Raw genomic sequence first — 22,225 nt, forward strand, 5'->3', positions numbered from 1 at the left:
GTAGAAAGGAGGATGGTACTTTGGGAAGAAGACCCATACTGATAGCTATCTTCATGCTGACTCTTACCATCATCCTTCCCAAAAATCTGGCGTCTTAAGCACTCTAGCTGTTAGGGCTTTCAGGATTTCTGACCCTGATCACCTAAAAGAAGAGATTGAACACTTAACCTTTGTCTTCAGAAACCTTGGATACAGAGAGTGGAGTATCAAGAAAGCTATAAGAAGAGCTCAGGATAAGGTTCTCTCCAGGCGTCCTCCTAAAGACAAGAAAGAAAGTTATGGAAAGGTTTACCTTCCATTCATCCAAGGGGTTACAGATAAGATTGCAAAAATTTTAAGGAAAAATAACGTAAACACTCAATTTACAACATGTTGAACTATAAGACAAATGATGAGGTCAGTAAAAGATAACATTGATCGTCAACAACTCAAGGGTGTGTACAAGATTGACTACTCTTGTGGCAAGAGTTATATTGGGGAAACCAGTCGATCTCTGAAAATAAGACTAAAAGAGCACGCAGTTGATATAAAGAATGAGAGATCCCGTACATCAGCCCTTGCAGAACACTCGTCCAAAACAAAGCATCATATGTGTTTAGAGGACGCTAAAATAATTGCAAGAGAGGAGAATTATCATAAAAGAAAAATCAGAGAGGCCATTGAAATTATGAAATTCCCGCAGAACCTCAACAGGGACAATGGGAGTGAAATTAGTGGAAATTGGCTTCCCCTGATCAGACAAATAAACCCCTCCCGTCCTTTGGAAGCATAGTATCAGGGTTTTCATTTTAATTAAAAAAAAATTAATTAAATAAATTAAAATAGAAAATAAATTAAAATTAATTTATTAATTAGTTGGACAAATGATTAATAACAATTATAAAATTAATATAAAATAAAATAAAAAACAATAATAAAATAAAATAAAAGCAATTGAAAGAATTATAAAATGATTACTTGATTAATTTTAAAATAAAATTAGAATTATTAAATTAATTAAATCAAAGCTTATTAATCTAATTTAATCTAATTAATTTAATTACATCCATTTTAATTAATTAATTAGATTCTAATAAAAATTTAATATAAAATAATTAGTCAATTAATTAAACTAAAATAATCATTAATAAAACAAATAAATTAAAGATTATGAAATATAAATTAATTAATTAATTAATTAATTGACTAATTAAAAAACTAGGGCTAAATAATAAATAATAAATATGGTAAATAACAATAAATAAATAAATACAAATTATGAATCAGATTAAACTAATTAATCAAACTATAAACTAATAAATTAAATTATAAACTAATAAATTAATCTTTGAATAAAATAATAATAAATTAAAACAAAATAAATAAGAAATCATACACACGAGTGTCGGCTTCTTTAAAAATTAGGGATCTGGGTTTATTTATTCCCAGGTCGTTTGACTCTTCTCTCAATAAGCTTTCATTCATATTCTATTAGTCCTGATGATGGACCCTCTTTGGGGTTTGAAACGTCGACAAAATGAACACAAAACTGTGGATAATCTGGATCATACCACTGCAAAAAACTTCCTCAGAAGCCTAAAATCTAACATTAATAAAGCCGTTAATTTTTTCCCTTCAATTGAAATTATTGTCTGAAATCCCCTATGAAGTTATAATATATTACAAAGATTAGTTTATTAGACTATTTGTCTAAAATAACTCCTCTACATCTTTAAATTGTCTCTTCTTCATCGATTTAAATATATTTTTGTTGGGCTGTAAACATTGGTTACATGCATCTTTTCCATATGGTTAATTTTATAATCTGTCTGATTTTTGATATGCCATAGACTCTTTGATTTCTGCCTTACACATCTCTTTTAAACCAAATTTCTGTCAAGAGGTGGAGAACCAACCCTTTTATTATATCTTGATTAATTAAAATCAACACTTGTTTGAATTAGTTTAGAACATTGGTCATCCAAACATTTTAAAAACCAACAAAATATTTTAGATGCGCTGACCTAATTCCAAACCTAGAATTATCTTCGGAGATACAACCCATGTATTGTAATATTTGATCTCTACTCCCTGAGTCAGTCATATGTCTCCTCATCCATTTATCAAGAGCATTTGTTCGAAGGTGGGCAATCCAACCTGGAAGGTATGTTTTTCGTTGTGCAATTGAGTGCTTATGCTTGTTTTTCATTGGGGATTTTGGGCATGGATTATTGGGTGACCTGGAAGAAGGAAGGGTTTTGACCGTGGTCTTGTTTCCTCACCTTAAATGGGGGGTTAATCCTCAACCCCAGTCCCGTGGGATCTTCCCTATTGGCCTATGGTTTTAGGAAGGGCACTACTTGGGAAACCCTGATTTGGGTAGTGCGGTCCCATTTTCACGTTTCACATTTTTCACTTCCCTCCGCACATTAAAAGCGCTATTTCATCATCTTCCCTCTCTAGGTCCACATGACCACTGGGTCGGACATGGAAATGCTGCCTCAGAGGTTGATGAAGCTAAAAGAAAGTTAAAAGCATATCATGACCACAAGCAAAAAAAAAAACAAAAGAATATTATAAAATGCAAAAGATGGTTGGGACATTTAAATAACGCGTGGGAAAAAGTGGAACATGAGATCTATCCCTTATCATTATGGCCAACACCCTGATTCCTAGGGTCCATGAGTGCCCCCACATCATTGAGGAACCCATGCACGTACCAACCTATGGTGGGCGATGAACTCCCCCACCTTAAGGGGGTAATATCTGTTTACATCATACACAACATGCTCTCATTTCTTGGAGCCCTAAGTAGTGACACAAAGAAAAAATCAAGAAAAGTTAAAAGGAAATTGAAAAAGGTTGGAAAAACAAAGGCCAGTGTAACTCATTTATCCACAATTTCTCCCTCTTTCATTTGTATGCCCATATGTGGACATCCCTCATCATTGCCACCCTTGTACCCATGGCATATGGCCTTGAGACCCCTATGCCCCCATCCATATCATCATTATCAATTGAAGGATGTACCTTAGGGGCTAGGAACACCAAATAGGGTCGTTTATTAAGCGCTCCTACTTAGGGAGGTAACAATGCGTCGAGCTCAAACCCCCAAGTTTGGAAGGGAAACCCCATATGAAGTCTCACTGTGCCCTTGATAAAGAAGCTTGTTTCACTTAGATGCACTAATATATTATTGTACCTGAAGGTGAGGAGGTGCATTGGACATTATATGTAATTCACAGGTGGTTTCATCATGGGATGGGCAACTTAATTGGGGCCCATGTCTTCTAGAATATCATATTGATACCGCAGGGGATGCATTGGGAGCCATGGGACTCCCAAAATGTGTAGAGCATCGTTTCACACCATGCGCACCCTCAAAACCTTTAGCAGTTTGTTTATTGTCCCGTGTCATTCGCGAGATGATGCACTTGGACTAGTGTGCCCAACTGACATACCATTATGGAGTGGCAGTTGAACCGAGGCCCAAAGGAGGTTTGTCTCACCCTTGAGACATGGGAGGGCAAGCACCATCATTAGAGCCTTCATTTGGAGCATTATACAGGCTATTCTATCATTAGGAGACCCATGAGGCCAACATTTATGCCCCAAACCCACTTTGGGGTCCCACATGATGACTTGCATGGAGAATTAAGGGCCATCCCCTAATTGGTGATTTATGGAGCCCTCTCTCATCTTGGCACCTAGAGAACTCATTGTGGCCCTATAACTACCCTACATGAGGATGACGACATTAACTCAACTAGCATATGGATGGCTAATTTATAATTTGTGAAAGCTACTTGGTTGGCTTGTGACCAAGACTTGTTTCTTGCTCATTATTTTAATATTTTGGGGGCTAATTAGGCTAATTAATATTTTGATCAGGATGATGTTATGACCTAGGAGGTGGGACACGTGTTAGCTAGATTTGGGGTTTTTGTGGGGCCATGTGGCTCATAAATGGGTGACATGTGGTACTCTCGGAGTGGAGCCACGTGGAGGGTGTGACCTCACCCCAGTGGCAAAAGCTGCTGATGTCACCCTAACGCCTTGACCCCGACGATTTCTCGTGGTGATAGGTGCAATCCCGTCGGTATTTTATTTTTGATGTGAGGTGGTTGTGGTGGAGACCACATGCACAATTGTAAGGGAGCTAGACCCCATGCGATTGGTTGAAATAGAGTTGAGTGGCATATGGCTAGGTGAAATTCCACATCACCTTGGTGGATTTGAATGGAGGGCATGGTAGGAAAGGCTAGGGACGATGTGGCGGTGATGGAGCTGAGCACGTGGCCGTAACAAATGGTGTTGAGATGTGTTTGAGGGGTGGTTCACGTGGGATCCACGTAACCCTAGAAGTTTCACCCTTGAAGTTTCAAGAGGGTTTGCAAAGGATACCAGTGGTTTTATTCCCCGAGTGATGTGGCCATAGAGGAGCCCATGTCCACGTATGTCATATATATTACATATATATTTTATGTTGGGCCCTGTGAACCATGGAAAGGGGATGATATGGCACTAAACATGAATGGGTTGGAAGCTGCTAAGTGGGCTATGACATGGATGACCATGTGGGCACTACATGGGGGCCATGTAGGTGCCACGTGGCAGGCCAAAGCTTCGTGGTACTCTCTAATAGGCTAGTTTTAAATCGCCATATCTTTTGATCTGGGAGTCGAATTAGAGCAAATTTTATATCGTTGGAAAGGTCTCGACAAGATGAACTCAACGATGTTATCCATTTTATGTTTTGAGGTAGTTGAAAAGTAGTGAAAAATTTAGGCTCCATTTCCATAACTAGACAATGGAGGTTGGGTCATCAAAGTAACTGTCTCCTTCTACCCTTAGTAAGGACTAGGGATGGTAGGGGGTGTGTTGCACATGATTTGGTTGGTGGCTTGCCTTAAACCACCACCTGTAGAAGACTTCGGCTTCCACTACGCATTTCATCAGTTTGTGGTCATCTTTAAATCATCACTAGGGAGCACTTCCACTTCGCAAAAGACTTCAGCTTCTAGCCAATTTCAAAATTGTTCTAGGAATTGCTTCGAGTTAGGTTCTAGGGTTGGTGGACAACCTTAAATTACTGCCAATAGAAGGTTTCATCTTCTGCTACTTCATTTGGTTTGTGGTCTTCCTTAAACCATCATTTCAGAGAGCACATCCAGCTATTGGCTGCTGTCATCTTTTGTATTTCAGCTCTCTTCTTGGACTCATATACACCCGTTCGGATTAAAGGGGGGAATTCCAACAACCATAGAAGTCCAAGAGACATCTTGGAAGATGAAAACCATGGGTTAATGACATGTATTAATATGTGCATTCTGTTAATTAAATGCATCTCACATTTATCCTAATCTGTCTTCTATTTTCATGAGTGAGTTTAACAAAATATACCTTATTGACATCCTAATCACAAGCACAGGTACATTAACCAGTCAATATATCAACATCACTCAGAAGGGAAACCATTAACCTGTCTTTCGAAGAATATTGATGCCGGTATGATCAACTCATGATGAAACCCTATTAGCACAACGTTTTTGCAAAGAATTGAATTAGGATGGTTAGATCATGTTACAATTTGTCAATTTTGCTTAGCACTTAGAAGTTCATTCCATCTCGTATCATCAAACATGACAATGTCAAAAACAAATAATCAGGTGAAGATATTACAAGAGAAAGTAAAATACGTCAAACCTTTTCATCAATATGCTTGGAGGACAAAGCATTTCTAAGGAGAAGGAAATGTTATGTACATAAATATATAAACAATATAAATAATAACTTTTAATTATGTAATAATTTATAATTAATGAAGGGACAGATGAAAAGATGTGTCCCAACTAAAAGGCATAGCACTTAATGGAAAGGCACTCTTGTGTAGCTATATATATAGTTCTCATTTGTAAAATCATATCATATTGTTTTTTCATACTATATTCAACATAGGGACATATGAAAAGATATGTCCCAACTAAAAGGCATGACACTTAATGAAAGGGTCCTACTGTGTATCTATATATATGGTTCTCATTTGTAATATCATATCATACCATTTTCTCATACATTATTCAATATATTATTATTCTTCAATGTATTTCTTTATTGTATTGCAAATATTTTGGATATTGACTTGTGAGCCAGGGTTTAGCTATCACTGAAGAATTGTGAATTCAAGGTCTTCATATGCAGGCATTTAACATTAAAGCTTAACTCAAATAGCCTTTGTTAATGTTGTATGCTTCTTTGTTAATGTTATCTGCTTATTAGATTCCATGATATATTTTTGTACTTTTTGGCAAGGCCATATATGATTTGTTGTATATCCTTTCTTTTTTTAGTGAATTATTGTATTTTTTATTGTAGTTGTAATTGAACAGTAGTGCGTTAACATTGTTTCCATTTTTTTGTACAGACGGATTGGGAGGGTGGTTACTTTCCTCTAAATATTCTTTTCAGTGAGGATTACCCAAGTAAACCTCCAAAATGCAAGTTCCCTAAAGGGTTTTTCCATCCTAATGTTTATCCATCAGGAACTGTTTGTCTGTATATCCTTAATGAAGATTCTGTAAGTATTCTGATTATTCCTTTGGGTTTTCTTTTAATTAGTTTACAACAAAAATTTGAGGGTGGAACTTAGCTTCTAATGTACTGTAACTGGTTGTAAATTCTAATGATCCTATTGCTTTTTGGACAGGGATGGCGCCCAGCCATTACTGTGAAGAAAATACTTGTAGGTATTCAAGATCTTTTAGATCACCCAAATCCACGTGATTTTGTACAATTGGATGCCTGCTATCCTGTTATCCAAGTAAGAAATTTTATCACTATTTGTCTTGATTTTGTCAAAATTTCTTGTAGATTACGTTTCCTTGATTATGTAGATAGTATTACCCTTATGGAAAACTAGCTTCATGATTTCAATGTGTAGTTGAGCATGCAAGAGCTAGTGAGAAGTGTAGATGTGTGAGGAAACTCATGGCATCATTTTTAGTAGCAATAACATTTTTTGACTACCTTCATTTTTATCCTGATGCGGCAAGTCTGACCTTTCCCAATTTGGGAGTACACTGTATTTCAATCTCTGTAGTCCACTTGCAACATTCATATCTATTATTTCAACTAAGCAGCCAAGAGTAGGAGTATCTACTTTTCCAAAGCCGCCTAGGACTTGCACCTGCTCCCCCCAACCACAAACATAAGCGGAAGCACAAGAACAAGTGACCTATAAGGCCCAAACATGTTGCTGGAGGCATTAACAGCACCCTGTTTTCACTGACCTGGCAAACCTATGTTGACAGTAACATTTCTAAGCCATATTTCAACTTTGATGGAGCATGTCTTTTCATAGTGAATAATGTCTCTTATAGTTTGAGTCATTTGTAAATTTAAACTGTTTTGGAGACTTCATATGAATTTTACCTCCAGTATAACATAATGCCAAAAGTTTTAATTTTAAAGGTAAATTAGTACTTATTGATCAATTAAGAGATTTTTATGATATCTTTCATTTATGGTTTTGATATCAGTTATATACTAATTCAGTTATTAAGGCCATTATCTGTTTATACTTAAGATTCACTGCCTAGACTTGTTGTTTGTGAGGATTTTAAATGTGGAAGGAACCATGGATTTACTTACTACTTTTAGATTAAGGCTCTTTTATTCATCAAGTTTTGTAGTCCTTTCACATAGGCACAAGTCAAATATTACTCCAATAATTTTTTTCCATGGAAAAAGAACACAACCACCCAGCCAGTAGGCAAGGGTAAGATATTATTTAGGGCTCAAGGCCATTAAAAAATAAGGCTTAAAGCCATTACAACAATATACTCAATATGAGCTTATCATGTCACTTGCCGGAATTGAACCTAGGTGGGAAGGATAACAATCATTGCTCTCAACCACTAATTGATAAATATTATTCCAATAATTACAGGAATGCATTTTAGTATTTTATAGCTGGAGTTACACAAAGCCTTCATTGGACTAGGTGATAGTGGTTCATTGCATATGGGCAAGATTGGCCTTATTGGCTCTCACTGTATGTAAATTTGGTAATTTGGCAAGTCGTTAAGTCGTTAATTATTCATATAGTACAGATATGGTATGGTCATTTTACTTTTGATTGTCTTTGATAATACACCTCATGTGTTTTAGACCCCTTGACCCATGACCCCAAAAAAACACAGCTCGAAAACCCCAAAAATATAAAAAAATCTTAAAAGACATTTATAACTATAAATTACATTGCCAAAATTTCAAGGAATGAATGATCTTTTATGATTTATTGGATGATCCCGAGGCTGGAATTCTTCCAAAATTTGGAACAAAATGCATATATTTGTATCCATGAGATGTATACTTCCATATTAGAGCCATAATGGATTTTTTCATCATGCATTTTCTCTGTACTGAATCATATTAAAATTGTATTCATATCCAAATCTTGCTACTATGGTTCATTGAATACCATATAAAGATGAAATCCACGTTTTTTATAAATCTGAAAATTTTGAGTTTTTGATAGCATGTTAAAATACAAGGACTTCATCATGTGAGGCGCTAATGGTTCATAGAATACGATGCAGAAAAGAAAACTTCTAAGAGATAGGATAGGTTGCACTTTTATTTTTTTTGAGTTTTGGAGAGCATGTTTAACTATTTCTCATTATTTGATGTAGTGAGACACAATCAATTAATGGTGACGTGAAAATAAACAAATAATTATGATCACAAATGTATCAATGAGGAAGGATAAACAAGGAAACATAGTTAATCAACCTTTGAATGCAAAGGCAGGTTGTAGGATCTTGGAGGGGAACACAATTGTAAAATGCCAGAAGTATTAAGACAATTGTGAGAAAAAAAATGAGCAACAATGGCATTTTGCAAGAAGTTCAAAAAGGCTTGCAAGATTGACAGCTGAACTCACGAAGTTTGCGACAATCATCAAGTTCTTGGGAGGATTCCAAAACAAAGTGATTCAAATTCATAAAGTTGGGATGTGGAGGTCTAAGAAACTAGATTCGTATCCCCGCCCGGTGTCCCAAACCCCACAAATCGGACACGATTCTCTAAGACATGTGTCTGATTTATGAGTCCAACATGCCTTGGCACGTGGGATTCGAAGGGTACGCGAGTCCTAATTTGGGGACACATGTCCCTCTAAAAAGTGTGTTGCGCGGCCTTTAAAGCCCGATTTGGGCCCATTTCTCACTCATTCTTGAGCGTCTCTCTTGCTATGGGTGTGTGGAAGCGACTAGCAAAAGGTTTGGAGCATTTTGGAGGCGATTCAAGCAATAGGTAAGTACATTTTGCTTCTATTTTTTTTTTTTGCATTTTTGCTACAATAGTTTGCATGTCCATGTTTTACAAGTTTGTGCATTTTTTCTATATTTTTTTTACAATATTCATGACTCAATCAAGGGTAGTAGGGAAGGGGAAAAGGAAGGTTAAGAATTTTCCCATTGGTGATGCCCCTCCTGTTCCAATATCATCAGGGTCTGCAAGTTTTCCCTCTATTGGAAGCAATGTTTTAAAATTCGGCTAAGCCAGACCCCTACCCAGGTCGGCTCGGTACAAAAACCGCTCCAAATACTAGTTTGTTACCGAACTGGTTGAGCCGGTCACCGACTTGACTGGTTCGGTAACAGACTGCCCAAATCGGCCGAGTTCGACTTAAGCTAGCCTAGCCGAGCCAATCAAACCTTTTCAGCGATGGAATTTGGAGGGAAAGCGGGCTCCAAACTGGATTATTTTTTGGTTTTAGGTTTTTTGCTTGTTCATCTAACCTCTCCCAAGCCTATAAAAGCTATCCAACCCAGTGTTGTTAAAATCGCGATAAAATCGCGATTTTTGGATTATTTTTTGGTTTTAGGTTTTTTGCTTGTTCATCTAACCTCTCCCAAGCCTATAAAAGCTATCCAACCCAGTGTTGTTAAAATCGCGATAAAATCGCGATTTTTTCACTATCCCGCTTAAATCGCGATTTTTATCCCAAAAAATCGCGGGCTTTTTTTTATAACGATTTTTTCCGAAAAAATCGCGATTTTTATTGAAAAAAGCGCCGAGGCGCGGGGCAGCGGGCTTTAAGTTATGAAAACTTTAGATATTAAAAAAATTGAAAAAAAATGAAAAAAATGAATATTTTTGTGCCAAACGCTTTTTTCCCGCTTTTTTCCCGCTTTTGCCGATTTTTCCCGCTTTTTTCCCGGCGCCGATTAAATCCCGCTCGCGCTTTTAACAACATTGATCCAACCCCCTCACATTTCCTCACAACTATCTTAGTGTGCAGTTGCTGCGCCTGCTAGTGCTACTACTTCTACAATTGCAGTTGGAGATCGTGACGAGGAGGAGGAGCCATGGGTTTCCCTTTCTGACTCTGATTCAGAGTCTGAGTCAGATGATGTTGGCTTCTTTAGCAGTAGCCAATAGTGACTAGTGACTAGTGATATTTTACTTCTGTTGTAGAGGCCATTTAGAGCCTCCTTGGTTATGTGTTTTTGTTTTGATCTCTATATGATGGATGTATTGGACAATGCATTGGGTGCCATTTTAATATAATAGATATATTCATGAGCCTACTTTGATCATATTGTTTTCTTTTCCAAGAAAAAAATCTTAATTTTCATTAGCAATAAGAAAATTACATGTTGTATCATCTACATATGAATATGCAAAATCTCAGAAATGGACCAAGCCATTCTGTCCAATGCAATGTTCATATAGACCATCCATATATACAAAAAAGACATAAATATATACAAGTAATAACATAAACTATTCATATAGTTCAAAATAGAAAAACACAAAAAATGCTTATAGCTGCCGAATGATCATGGCATATCATTTGGAATTTTCCCCAACCAGTTCAATGAATGGCCAATGGAAGTACTTATAGGACTCCAGATCACAGAATTCTTGAATTATCCATTGCCCCCTGTGTTGCTGTGCGACCTCCTTGGAAAGAATGTCAACGATCGAATTCCTTTCCCTGTATATATGCGAGCATACAATAAAATCAAAATGTGATTTTAAAGTGATGACTTCATCCAGTAAACCCCTGAGTGTGTGCACATGACAATGAGATGCAGAATTGATCCAATTTATAACAAGATTAGAGTCCCCAAAGATTTGAATCCTGTTGCAGTTTTGTTCCAGTGCAAAAATGGGAAGGTGTCTGAGACTGTTGAGTTCAACAAAATTGTTGGTGCCTCTCCCCAATCCCATTTTGAGTTTGAAAAAATGTGATTTAGTAATGTGAAGTAGAATTCCACCCCCACATCCAGTTGCCCTGAGCCAACCCATCAAAATATGCCCAAGGGAAGTTCTTATCAATAACTTCAGGAGTGATGACACGGATGGGTTTTGTTGCCATTTCCTCAGGATTCAAGTGATATAATATACCAATGTGATTGCATGTAGCTGTCCATTGGATGGGAGCATCCAGAAAAATAGATCAATTCTTGACCAGCCAAATACCCCAACAAATTAGTAGAGGGAGATTCCTGATTTTCCGTGATGCTGCGGAATTCCACCAAGTTTGCCAAGCAATTGATCGATGAGTCCCATTCCATCTGTGCATGATGTTAAGGGAATTAGAAATCTGTAGCCACACCTGTCTTGTCACTAGAAAATGTAGGAATAGATGATCAATATCTTCGGTTCGATCTTTGCAAAGACAACATCGAGATGGACCATGAAAGGTGAGACGATTTAGGTTATTGTCAGTGGGTGCTCTATTTGATAGTATACTCCACACGAATAGGCGAGCTTTGTGTGGTGCCTTAAGCTTCCATAGCGGTTGCCACCACCAAATCTCCTTCACTGGTTCCTGGGCTGATATGAGAGAAGTGTATCCATCCCGGGGGTTGTATCAATCGTGTGATGCTGCTGCCCAAATGATTTCATCCTCCTGAGCAATAATCCTAATATGTGATTCTTCAAGTGCCCCAATGAAACAGTTCCAATCCATTCTCCGCCTCTACGGTATCCTGAGGTCCTATGCATTTAACCATTTCTGAGAGATCCAAGATGTGTTCCTACCATCTGCAATATGTGAGAGTTGTGTGATACCATTCAGTGCAAATATATGTCTGAGCTCCAATGGTAGAATGTGTGCATTGCCACATCCCGACGAAGCATCAATGCCTAGTCGAACCAGCTCACCATTTCCAACTCGCCATGCCAATCCTCGCTTAATGACATTTATGGAGTGTGTGATAGCTTTCCAAATGATGGAGGATCCAGTAATGCCCTGGATCGGCCTACAAATCCAATCCATTATTGATAGAGGGTGTATATATTTATAATAAACCACCTCTTTCCATAAACTATCAGATGTAATAATTTGCCACCCCATCTTCGCTGCAAGCGCCTTTGCAAATAAGTTCAGATCCTTAATACCCCATCCTCCCCTTTTTTTTGGTTTTCCAATTCTTTCCCATTTAACCCAAGCAAAAGTCCTCCCAACATTTTCCCCTCTCCATAAGAATCTACAACAAATTTGTTGTATTCTGTTGATGATGCCTTTTGGAATCCAGGCAAGCACCATCCAATATACTAGGATGGTCTCCAAAACAGATTTTATAAGGGTTAGTCTGTTCACTCTGGAAAACCATCTCTGCTACCATATGTTGATGCACCCTTCGATTTTTGCAATAAGCAATGTCTAGTCCGCTATGCGATAATCGTTTGGTTTGAGCCTGAAGCCAAGGTACTTGAATCCTGCCTCCATCTTGCCTAACGAATTGAAAATGATGAAGTGCATGGCTTTGCTCATTTTGTAAACAGGACACCAGCATAATGGTGGATTTGTTGTAGTTGGGCTCCATACCTGTAGCTTTACAAAACAAGGATAGAATATTCTTGAAGCAAGTGGTATCACAGATAGAACCATCTAAAAAAATAAGTACATCATCTACAAATAATAGGTGCGATAGATAGGAGACATCTGTCATCTTGACACCACCTAATGACCCTTTAGCATGAGCTTTCGATATAAGTCTACTTAAACCTTCCATGATCAGGAGGAATAATAGGGGTGATAAACGACACCCCTGTCTTAGACCACGTTTAGCATGGAAAAAATTGGATGCAACCCCATTAACGAGTATGCTATATGATGCAGATGTCAAACAACATATAATCCATTTAATGAATGAGTGAGGAAAGCCAATATGGGTCAGAATAAGCTGAAGGTAAGTCCAACTAGCTCTGTCAAATGCTTTTGATAGGTCAATCTTGAGTATGATACTCTTAGAATTCTTGAGCTTAATAGAGTGGATCCCTTCTTGTGCAGTCCCAATGGCTTCATGAATCTGGCGGTGATTGAGGAATGCAAATTGTTCCTTGGAAATCATCTTGGATAAAATAGGCTTGATACGAATTGCAATAATTTTTGATATAATTTTGTATATGCAATTACATAAGGATATAGGACAATAATCATCAAATGATTGAGGGTTATCAGCTTTGGGTATGAGAGCAATAAAAGTTGAATTGAACCCCTCGTGCATCTGCCCCGAAAGTCTGCATTCCTCAATTGCAATTAGGAGATCAACACCAATATGCTCAAAGAAGGTAAGGTAGAATTCCATAGGCCATTCGTCTAGTCCCAGGCTTTTATCTCTTTTAAACCACTTCAGAACAACTTCGATCTCCCCCAAAGTAACCAGCTCATTTAGTGTCTCTATATCCTTTGCCTCTACAAATCTAGGCAATGTCCTTGCTATGCGGAGTACCTTTGCAATGGTAGCTTCTCTAGGCGCCCTGAACATTTGGGAGAAATGTCTAATACCCATGTCAACAAGCTGATTGAAAGTATTGGCTTCCCTCTTAGTATGGTCTCTTAGAGTCCAAATTGTATTACTTAGTTTCCGCCCCCCTAGCACATTGTTGAAAGAATTTCAAATTTTCATCCCCAGCCTGTAGCCATATGGCTCTCCTCTTCAATCTCCATGTCTCCTCTTGTTGTCTCAAGAGGCAAATCTTTTATGTTTCCAACCTTGTAAGGTGTTCCTTACTTTCCATAGATGAATAACTAGCAATACTAGAGCCCTCCATCTCCAAAATGTCAGATTCAATTTTTAGAATAGTAGCCTCATCCCTTTTCTTTTTATCTTTAGCCCAACTTATAGTCTTGAGTTTAATTTGGGCTAAATTGCTGGCAATCACCACAGTCGGTGTGGAGTTGTTGTCCTATCCACAGTGAATCCAAGATTCCATAACTATTTTGTGAAAGTCTTCTTCTACAAGCCAAGTCGAGTTAAATTTGGAAGGGGAATTTGGCTTGTAATTGGAATTCATAATTTCCAAATAAATCGGGGAGTGGTCAAATATACCCCCCGATCCCACCCATTGTCTAATTCTGTCTAGCTTTTCCACCAAAGGTGCTTTAATAATAAAATGATCCAATCTTCTAGCTAGTGCATCCTCGCCTGTTCTCCTATTCCACCAACTCGGCAGAATCTTGGCCGAGTCAATGTTCATGAGGTTATTGTAGTCCAACAGGTGTTCAAGGTATTCCGTCAAGGGGTTAGTCTGTGCCCTATTACCCCATGATTTGGCATGACCCAAGGAGAAGTTTAGGTCTCCTCCTATGATGATATTTTCACTATTCATAAAAGATGTAGACATCAGCTTATTCCAAAAACCCTCCCTATTATGACAGGGTCCATATATATTTATCAATCTGAGTGGTACATCAATTTCAGTGGCTGTAATGTCATCCCCCAAAAATCCTTCACCACCCCAAATATTGTTGATCTTGATAATCTTGCTATTGAAACCCAAAGCGCATCCCCCAAATCTCCCTCTCACATCTAGAGTATGGAAAATCCATCCCAAGAGAATGTTTGACAGAATAGTGTTGATAGCGCCCCCTTCTCCCAATGTCTCTTGTATCAATAATACGTCGATCCTAACTAAGCCTAATAGTCTTTTGAGCGCTAGTTTCTTGTCTGGGCTAGCCAAACCCATGTAATTGAAAGAAAGGCACTTCATGGGGTAACCGGATCAGGGTTTCCTTGTGCTCTAAGAACCCAGTCAATAGGAATCTGAATACTATTGAAGTTTCTAAGTCTACTTAGTTAGAAACCCTCCATGCACTTTATCTCATTTATTCCTACCTACTTGTTTCGTTACTTAACAAGTTATTTACAATGTAAATACTAAAAATAAACACTAGTGCATGCTCAACATATTACAGATCAACAACTGAAAGAAACAGAAACAATCACACCATATGACACCATTATTTTTGGACCAATGTCCTCGGAAAAACCCAAAGTGGGAAAACTGGTGCAGCTATCTAAGGGTTTTCTTATTAAGCAATATCAGAGTACAATCTAGGTGCCAAAACTGGCCTACCCAATAGAGAATTTCCTTGGCAATAATACCTCTCAGTTTGAGACAAATCTCCTGGTTGAAACCCCAGATAATCCTTCCGGCAGCTCCTCAGCTCTAATCTGCCTTAGAAACCCCAGTGCCTGCCCTTTTTGGACTGCGTCAGCCCCTCTCTGCCCAACGCTGGCCATGCGTCACCCCGGATGGGTCTTCGTCAGCCTTAGGAGACCTTGTGTCAGCCTTCTGGCCCTCTGCGTCAGCAACGCTGGCCTCTCTGAGGCTCTACGCAGCTCCCGGCTGCCTTTGCGTGACCTTGTGTGAGCCTTGGCAGCTACTGTGTCACTCTCTCTGGCTACTTGCTGCTCTTCCGGCATTATCTCTGCCTCTCTGTCTCTCTGTACTCAATGCCCCTCAACTGCAACTCCAATCACTAATTATATCTCTCTTAGCAAACCCCGCTCTAGGGAATAGAATGACTGATCACCCTGGTGTATTCTCCAAGTGACCCTCAAGCCTCTTCTTATACTTTTCTCATTGACATATCAACGACCGAGATTAAGTCCCTAATCAACGACTAAGATTAGATCTGGCTTGATCCATGTCTTTTGGACCATTCTAACACAGTTTCTTATTAATACACATTAATATTTTATTTTCCCTAAGTTTAGACTTAGGGACTCCATTAAAAATATTAATTATTTTAATATCTCTTGAACTGTTTAGGATCTGCCCAAACCCTTTTTGAGTATTGGAGATCTCATGTGCCTCAACCTCTCCACCAAATTTCGTGGCTAGAGCACATTCGATGCTACCCCAAATCAACAATACCAATCGCCACCTCGATACTCGCCCTTTGGATGGCTTTAGAAATATTGGATTGTCTGCCCCTAGGTAATTTCTAATCTCTAGTTGGGGGGTCCTCTCCTAGTCTGAAAGTGAGGGGTCGAGGGTGGGCCTAAGATCTGAGGTTGTACCTATGAGAGCTATTGCTAGAAGAATCCTCCATATCAGGAAGAATTGAGAGAGAATCCAAGGTAATAGTAAGTGCAGTAACAAGATCAGTGGGGGGAGCCGATGCAACAGGACAATTAATGGGACTTGTTGACCCCTATTGGTCAACTGCCCATGCAGTACACCTCCTTTCTGTTGTCAGAGAGGGGTAGCTCCTGAGCAGCATGTCCGTGCCATCCTGCCATCATCAACAGTTTGATCTTTTTTGTAAACCCAGTCTGCATGTATTAACTGTAAATAATCTTAGCAGACATGAAGTCATGTATGTAATTTGCCTAGGTGGACCTAACTTTCTGATGATAATCTACGTCCCGGAAGGTTTTTTGTCTCACCGATCCATGGATCGGCAGAGTTTTCCTTCAAACCTGACCCCAAAGCCGGGATTGATTTTGTCATTTGAACTTTAGGAGAATCCTAGTGTGTTGATCTGCTAGATTATCGTTGTGTCGCAGAGCTGGGTGTTTTGTGAGGGTCTGTATTAAATGGGTTTGTCCCTTAAGATGTAATTTTGTAAAAGTCATGATGTAATATGTCCTGAGGGTCGAGAAATATTTTAAATCCCCTCATGAGTCCTAAGTCCTAGGTCCTAGGTGATGTTTCCGAAGGTTTAGTTCAGTGATCCATTTTAAAATGAATTAAAAAATTAAAAAATGAATAAAAATAATAAAATAATAAAAAAAGCAATAAAAAATTAAAAAATGAAGCAAAAAGCCTAACTAATAAAATAATAATATTTTAAGTTAATAAATCGACGGATGAGATCAAGAGATGTCTTGATCCTCATCAACGGTCGAGATCGTTTCTACATGGATCACTTGAACTAGCCGTTAGGATCATTTCCTTTATATAGGGTCTTAGGTGGTCATTTCAAGTAATCTGATCTGTGAGTCTGTATTGAAATCTCTCTTGTAAACTGATTTCTGATTAATAAAAAGACTTTGGGGTTCAAACTGGCTGGTGTTACTCTTCGGAATTGCTGTAAGGTGTTTGCTTTTCTGCATATCTCAGTTTTCAACAGTTAAAATAGCTGATTTTTTTCAGAGCATTGTGAGTACAGGTATCTTGCTCACGTGCTAGGGTCTGAATGTTGTAGGGTTTCTGGAAAATGGCAGGTATCTCCATTTTCTCTTGAAATCTAGCGGCATTTCTTGCCCTTTTTTTGCTGATGTTTGCTTGAGGTGTGCAGGAAACCATTGAGGTGAAGGGTATTTGTGGGCGTTTGGGGAAGTTCTGGGCTGAACCAGCCGACTCCCACAGGCTGTTCTGTGCAGAGCCCAGCTGATTGTGCCCTGGGTTAAATTTTTGAAGTTCATGTCATGTTTTACATTGAGAAATTTTCTTTCTGATTTACAGTGAAGTTCACAGTGAATTTTGCTTCTGATATTTCAAGAACATTGCTGTCATTATTGTCAAATCTGGCTGTGTAGGGGCCGAAATCTGTACATTAATCAGCTGTCTAGGGTTTTATTTTAATTTTTTTTTAGGGTTTTGTTTACTGTTTCCAGGATCTGGTAGTGTGTTCCATTACAGGTTGCAGGCATATGCTGTCCAGTTTTCTGAGCCATCACTCCACACATCAATACGTTAGCAGTGCATAGACAAACACGTTTGCTCCATCAGCGTTAAGCAGCATTGGGGATTTTTGACGTGAGGCATCGGTTTTTTTCAAAATTATTATTTTATTTTCGTGGGTACGACTGCATGAGATATCAGTTCGCTGGAAAAGCCTTCTGGCATAAACCTTTCCGCTCCAGATTTGGGTTTGAACATTTGAAAGGGTTCCCTGCCCGTCCAGGACGTTGGCCTCCAACCTGCATTGCAAAACAAGTAAACTCGCCCTCAGATTTCAGGCATTTTACACGGATCAGTGGCGTAAAACGTTGAGACCGTAGCTGAGATTTTCGTGGGCCTGCAGTCATCATCGAAATGCCTTTGGTTAACAAACGAAAAAGTGCTCAGTCTCCCTTCACCTAAACGAGCAGCGGTTTCCAGCATCAAATCCATCAATTCGCACACGCTAGTGACTCGGTTTCCCTTTCGGCGGCTGAGGTAGTGTCGTTTTCCCTTCAGGTACGCAGTTATGCTAACCCGTAGACTGCCAGTGCTTTGAAATCAATTTCTCTGTCATGTAAATCGTTTGTTTTCGACCTGCGTCTTTTCCATGTCGGGTTGCCCTGTCTGGTTGCATTTATCAGCTTTCAAATGATTTCGATTTACGTAGGTTCCGCCTTTTTTTTTTTCATGTGCATATCGTTTAGCTGTAGCGTAGGCTACCATAGTCGTAGTTTCTTTTCATTAATTATGAAAAAATAAAAAAAAAATACGATTATGTTTGGGTTGGGTTAGCATTTGTATTTTCGTTAGATTAGATGTTATTTAATGGTTTCTTTTGTTTTAATTTAGGTATGTTATGTTTAGGGTTTTGTTAGTTTAGTTAAATTTTAATTCTTTTGTTTTACATACAATTTCATTTTTTAGATTAGATTTTTATAATTTAGTTTCTTTTAGATTAGATTTCTTTTTATTTATAAAAAAAAAAAAGAAATAACAATAAAAAAAAAAAGAGAGATTAGATTTTAGATTTTGTTTTAAATTTGCATAGTTTAGATTTTTTAGGTTTTAATATAAAAAATAAAAAAAATATATTTTTTGAGTTCTTTTTAGGGTTTTAGGTTTAGATTTAAAATTTTGTTTCAATTTGATTTTAACTTATTGTTTTAGATTTAAGAAAAAAAAAAAAAAAAAAATATTATAAAAAAAAAAAATATGAAAAGGTTCATTTTATTTTTAGGTTAGATTTAATTTAGAATAAACTTTTAATTTTAGATTTTGATAGTGCTGTTTTAGTCTAGGAATTAAATTTTTAATTTTAGGCTTAGTTTTATAGTTTAGTTTTAATAATTTCTAGATTTTATTTAAAAAAAAAAAAAAAAAAAAATGTTTTGTTAGATTTTTTAATCTTAATTTAATTTTTTGTTTAGTTTGTTTTAAATTAGATTAGTTTTAAAATTTTAAATTTTTTAGATTTATTTTTAATTTCCATAAAATTGAAAAAATAAAATTTTTGTGGAAAAGCAAGATGTCAGTCTCAGTGTTTTTTATGTATATCTTTCATGCTGGGATCTAAGTTTTCAAGCCGAGATGTGAAATTGATATCTGGTTAATGGTTTATAATTCTCGTGGTATTTTAAGGCATTTATCTGTTAAAATTTTCAGTTGCTGGATATCGTTTTGGTCATTTTAAGAGCATTGTAATTTCGCTGATGATAGATGATTGCTGTTCATGGTCCATATCTTTTTTATATCATTTAACAAGTAATCGTTTTAACCACAATCTCTTAAGGCACTGGTCTGCTAGCTAATCAAATCCATCGAGTGCTTTTTTATATCGTATCTCGTGTCTCCCAACCAACTGGTCGACAGTTGGTCTCATCATCTCACAGGGACTCCCCCCCCTAGCCGCGGGAGACAAGCTTAAACGGAGGGATCGGGGATCAGAGTGACAGCCCCCGGTCCGAGCGTTGTCGTGCCAATTCGCGCGACAACATTTTTGGCGCCGTTGCCGGGGACAGAGTTTTTCTGTTCCTGGAGTTTCATCGACATTCATCTTCTCATCTTCTCATCTCTCATTTGAGTTGGCAGATTCAATATTTTGGCATCTTTTCATCACATATCAGCAGCATCTCTTCGGTGTGTTTCTTGTTTGGGTGGCGACTCCATTTTTTATATTTTTCCCAGACAAGAAGCTTCCCGCATATCTGTTTGTTGGTTACTTCTTGGATCTTAGAATTAGTTTTATTGTTCAAGTGGCGACTCCACTTCTTTCATCTTTTGATTTTCTTGAGCAAAGAGCTAGTTCTATCATCCATCTGATCCCTTATTGTTCATCATGGATTATTCATTTAAACCATGTCATTTTACTGATAATCTCCATGATCTTCCGAAAGAGGCCATTGGTAAATTACTTAAGTTCTCGGGTGATGATTCGGTCGCTGTTAAAAGGCATTTAAACATGTTTACTTGTGTAATGATCTTATACTGTAGATTTCCTCAATATAATAATGAAGATTTCAAGATGCGTCTATTTGTCCGTTCTTTAGAGGGTGATGCCTTGAATTGGTTTAATAACTTTCCTAATGATTTTTTCACTTCTTTGCAAGACATTCTCAATGCTTTTAAAGATAGATATGATAGTCCAAACAGCTTGCCTTCTACTTCTAAAATTGTTGAACAGAAAGAAAGTAATTCAGCTGTTGAAGAAAGATTTCAAGGTCAGAATGTGTCATCCACCAGAAATATTGCAGATCATCATAGTGAAAAATCAGGGATAAATGACAATGAAAAGGAGGAGCAAAAGCAAATAATACAAGATTTAAAGATGCTGGTGAAAAATCTGGAAAGCAACCAAATTAATCTTATCAATGATGTTAAAACTTTACGCACCCATCTAGAAAAATGTAATAAGGAGATTGAGGACACGCAAAATCAGCATGCTAAGGAAATTGAGGCCATGAAAACTAAACATGAAACGGAAATTGGAAACATGCAAGCGAATCATGAAGAAGAAATAAATTCCATGCAGCATTGCTTGATGAACATAAAGGAAGAAAATGTTAAAGTAATAAAAGACATGGAAGAACATCATGCCAGACAAATTAGTGCTATAAAGGTTGAACACTCTAGACAGATGGATGCCATTAGAATACAGGTTCAAAAATTTCAGCAATTGGAAAATGAAAGAAAACAGATAACATCAATAGATCAGGAGCCTTCTGATTTGTTGCAACAAGATCCATCTTATTATGAGGAGGTTATTAGTTCAGTTGAAAGATGGTTGATCGAGGATGGACTTAAAAATGATAAAAATCAGATGCAAGACACAAAAAGACTTAGCATGCATATCTTACACACTTCATCTGATAGTTTCGAAACAGAAAGTTCCAGATCATCAGTAATTCATCCTGCCAGAAAGAAGAAGCGCAAGAGGAAGAAGATTAGACGAAGATTTGATGCATCAGACGGCCGTGAGCAGCTTGATTTTCGGATAGGAAGGAGTCCTACCATATGCAAAATTGGACATGGCACATCCGACAAGCAGCCGACAGATTTGCCTGAAAGCAGGCAAATGCTCAGTATGCACTATATTGAGCACATTTGATGCCGTAGGGCATCCTTTGTATCGTATTTCTAACCCTACTTCCTTGTTTTTTTTCCGCATTTTCATTTCTGCTTTAGATAGTTAATAAATGAAGAGCTTTTCTCTTTCCTGTGCTTAATGTATATGATGATTTTGGAATGGACGCTACTTATTTTTATCTGTGTGTTGTATGGATGCAGATTCTGGATTCTCACATTCCTGCAAGTAGCAACGTGTCCCCAAGTAGAGCCAAATGTTGACCCCTATTGGTCAACTGCCCATGCAGTACACCTCCTTTCTGTTGTCAGAGAGGGGTAGCTCCTGAGCAGCATGTCCGTGCCATCCTGCCATCATCAACAGTTTGATCTTTTTTGTAAACCCAGTCTGCATGTATTAACTGTAAATAATCTTAGCAGACATGAAGTCATGTATGTAATTTGCCTAGGTGGACCTAACTTTCTGATGATAATCTACGTCCCGGAAGGTTTTTTGTCTCACCGATCCATGGATCGGCAGAGTTTTCCTTCAAACCTGACCCCAAAGCCGGGATTGATTTTGTCATTTGAACTTTAGGAGAATCCTAGTGTGTTGATCTACTAGATTATCGTTGTGTCGCAGAGCTGGGTGTTTTGTGAGGGTCTGTATTAAATGGGTTTGTCCCTTAAGATGTAATTTTGTAAAAGTCATGATGTAATATGTCCTGAGGGTCGAGAAATATTTTAAATCCCCTCATGAGTCCTA

General features: G+C 37.8%; 1 protein-coding gene across 1 annotated transcript in view; it reads left to right on the forward strand.

The window, feature by feature from the left end:
• Positions 1 to 22,225, forward strand: part of LOC149254236 (SUMO-conjugating enzyme SCE1-like) — a 267,342-nt gene that overhangs the window by 166,483 nt on the left and 78,634 nt on the right. The window contains exons 3-4 of the mRNA XM_089457008.1: positions 6,404 to 6,556; positions 6,686 to 6,799. Of these exons, the coding sequence (XP_089313134.1) occupies positions 6,404 to 6,556; positions 6,686 to 6,799 (267 nt within the window). The remainder of the gene's footprint in view (positions 1 to 6,403; positions 6,557 to 6,685; positions 6,800 to 22,225) is intronic.

The sequence above is a fragment of the Pinus tabuliformis genome, chromosome 7 (genome assembly GCF_031772625.1).
Source record: "Pinus tabuliformis cultivar Carrire ecotype Pingquan chromosome 7, CPIR1, whole genome shotgun sequence".
Taxonomy (NCBI): domain Eukaryota; kingdom Viridiplantae; phylum Streptophyta; class Pinopsida; order Pinales; family Pinaceae; genus Pinus; species Pinus tabuliformis.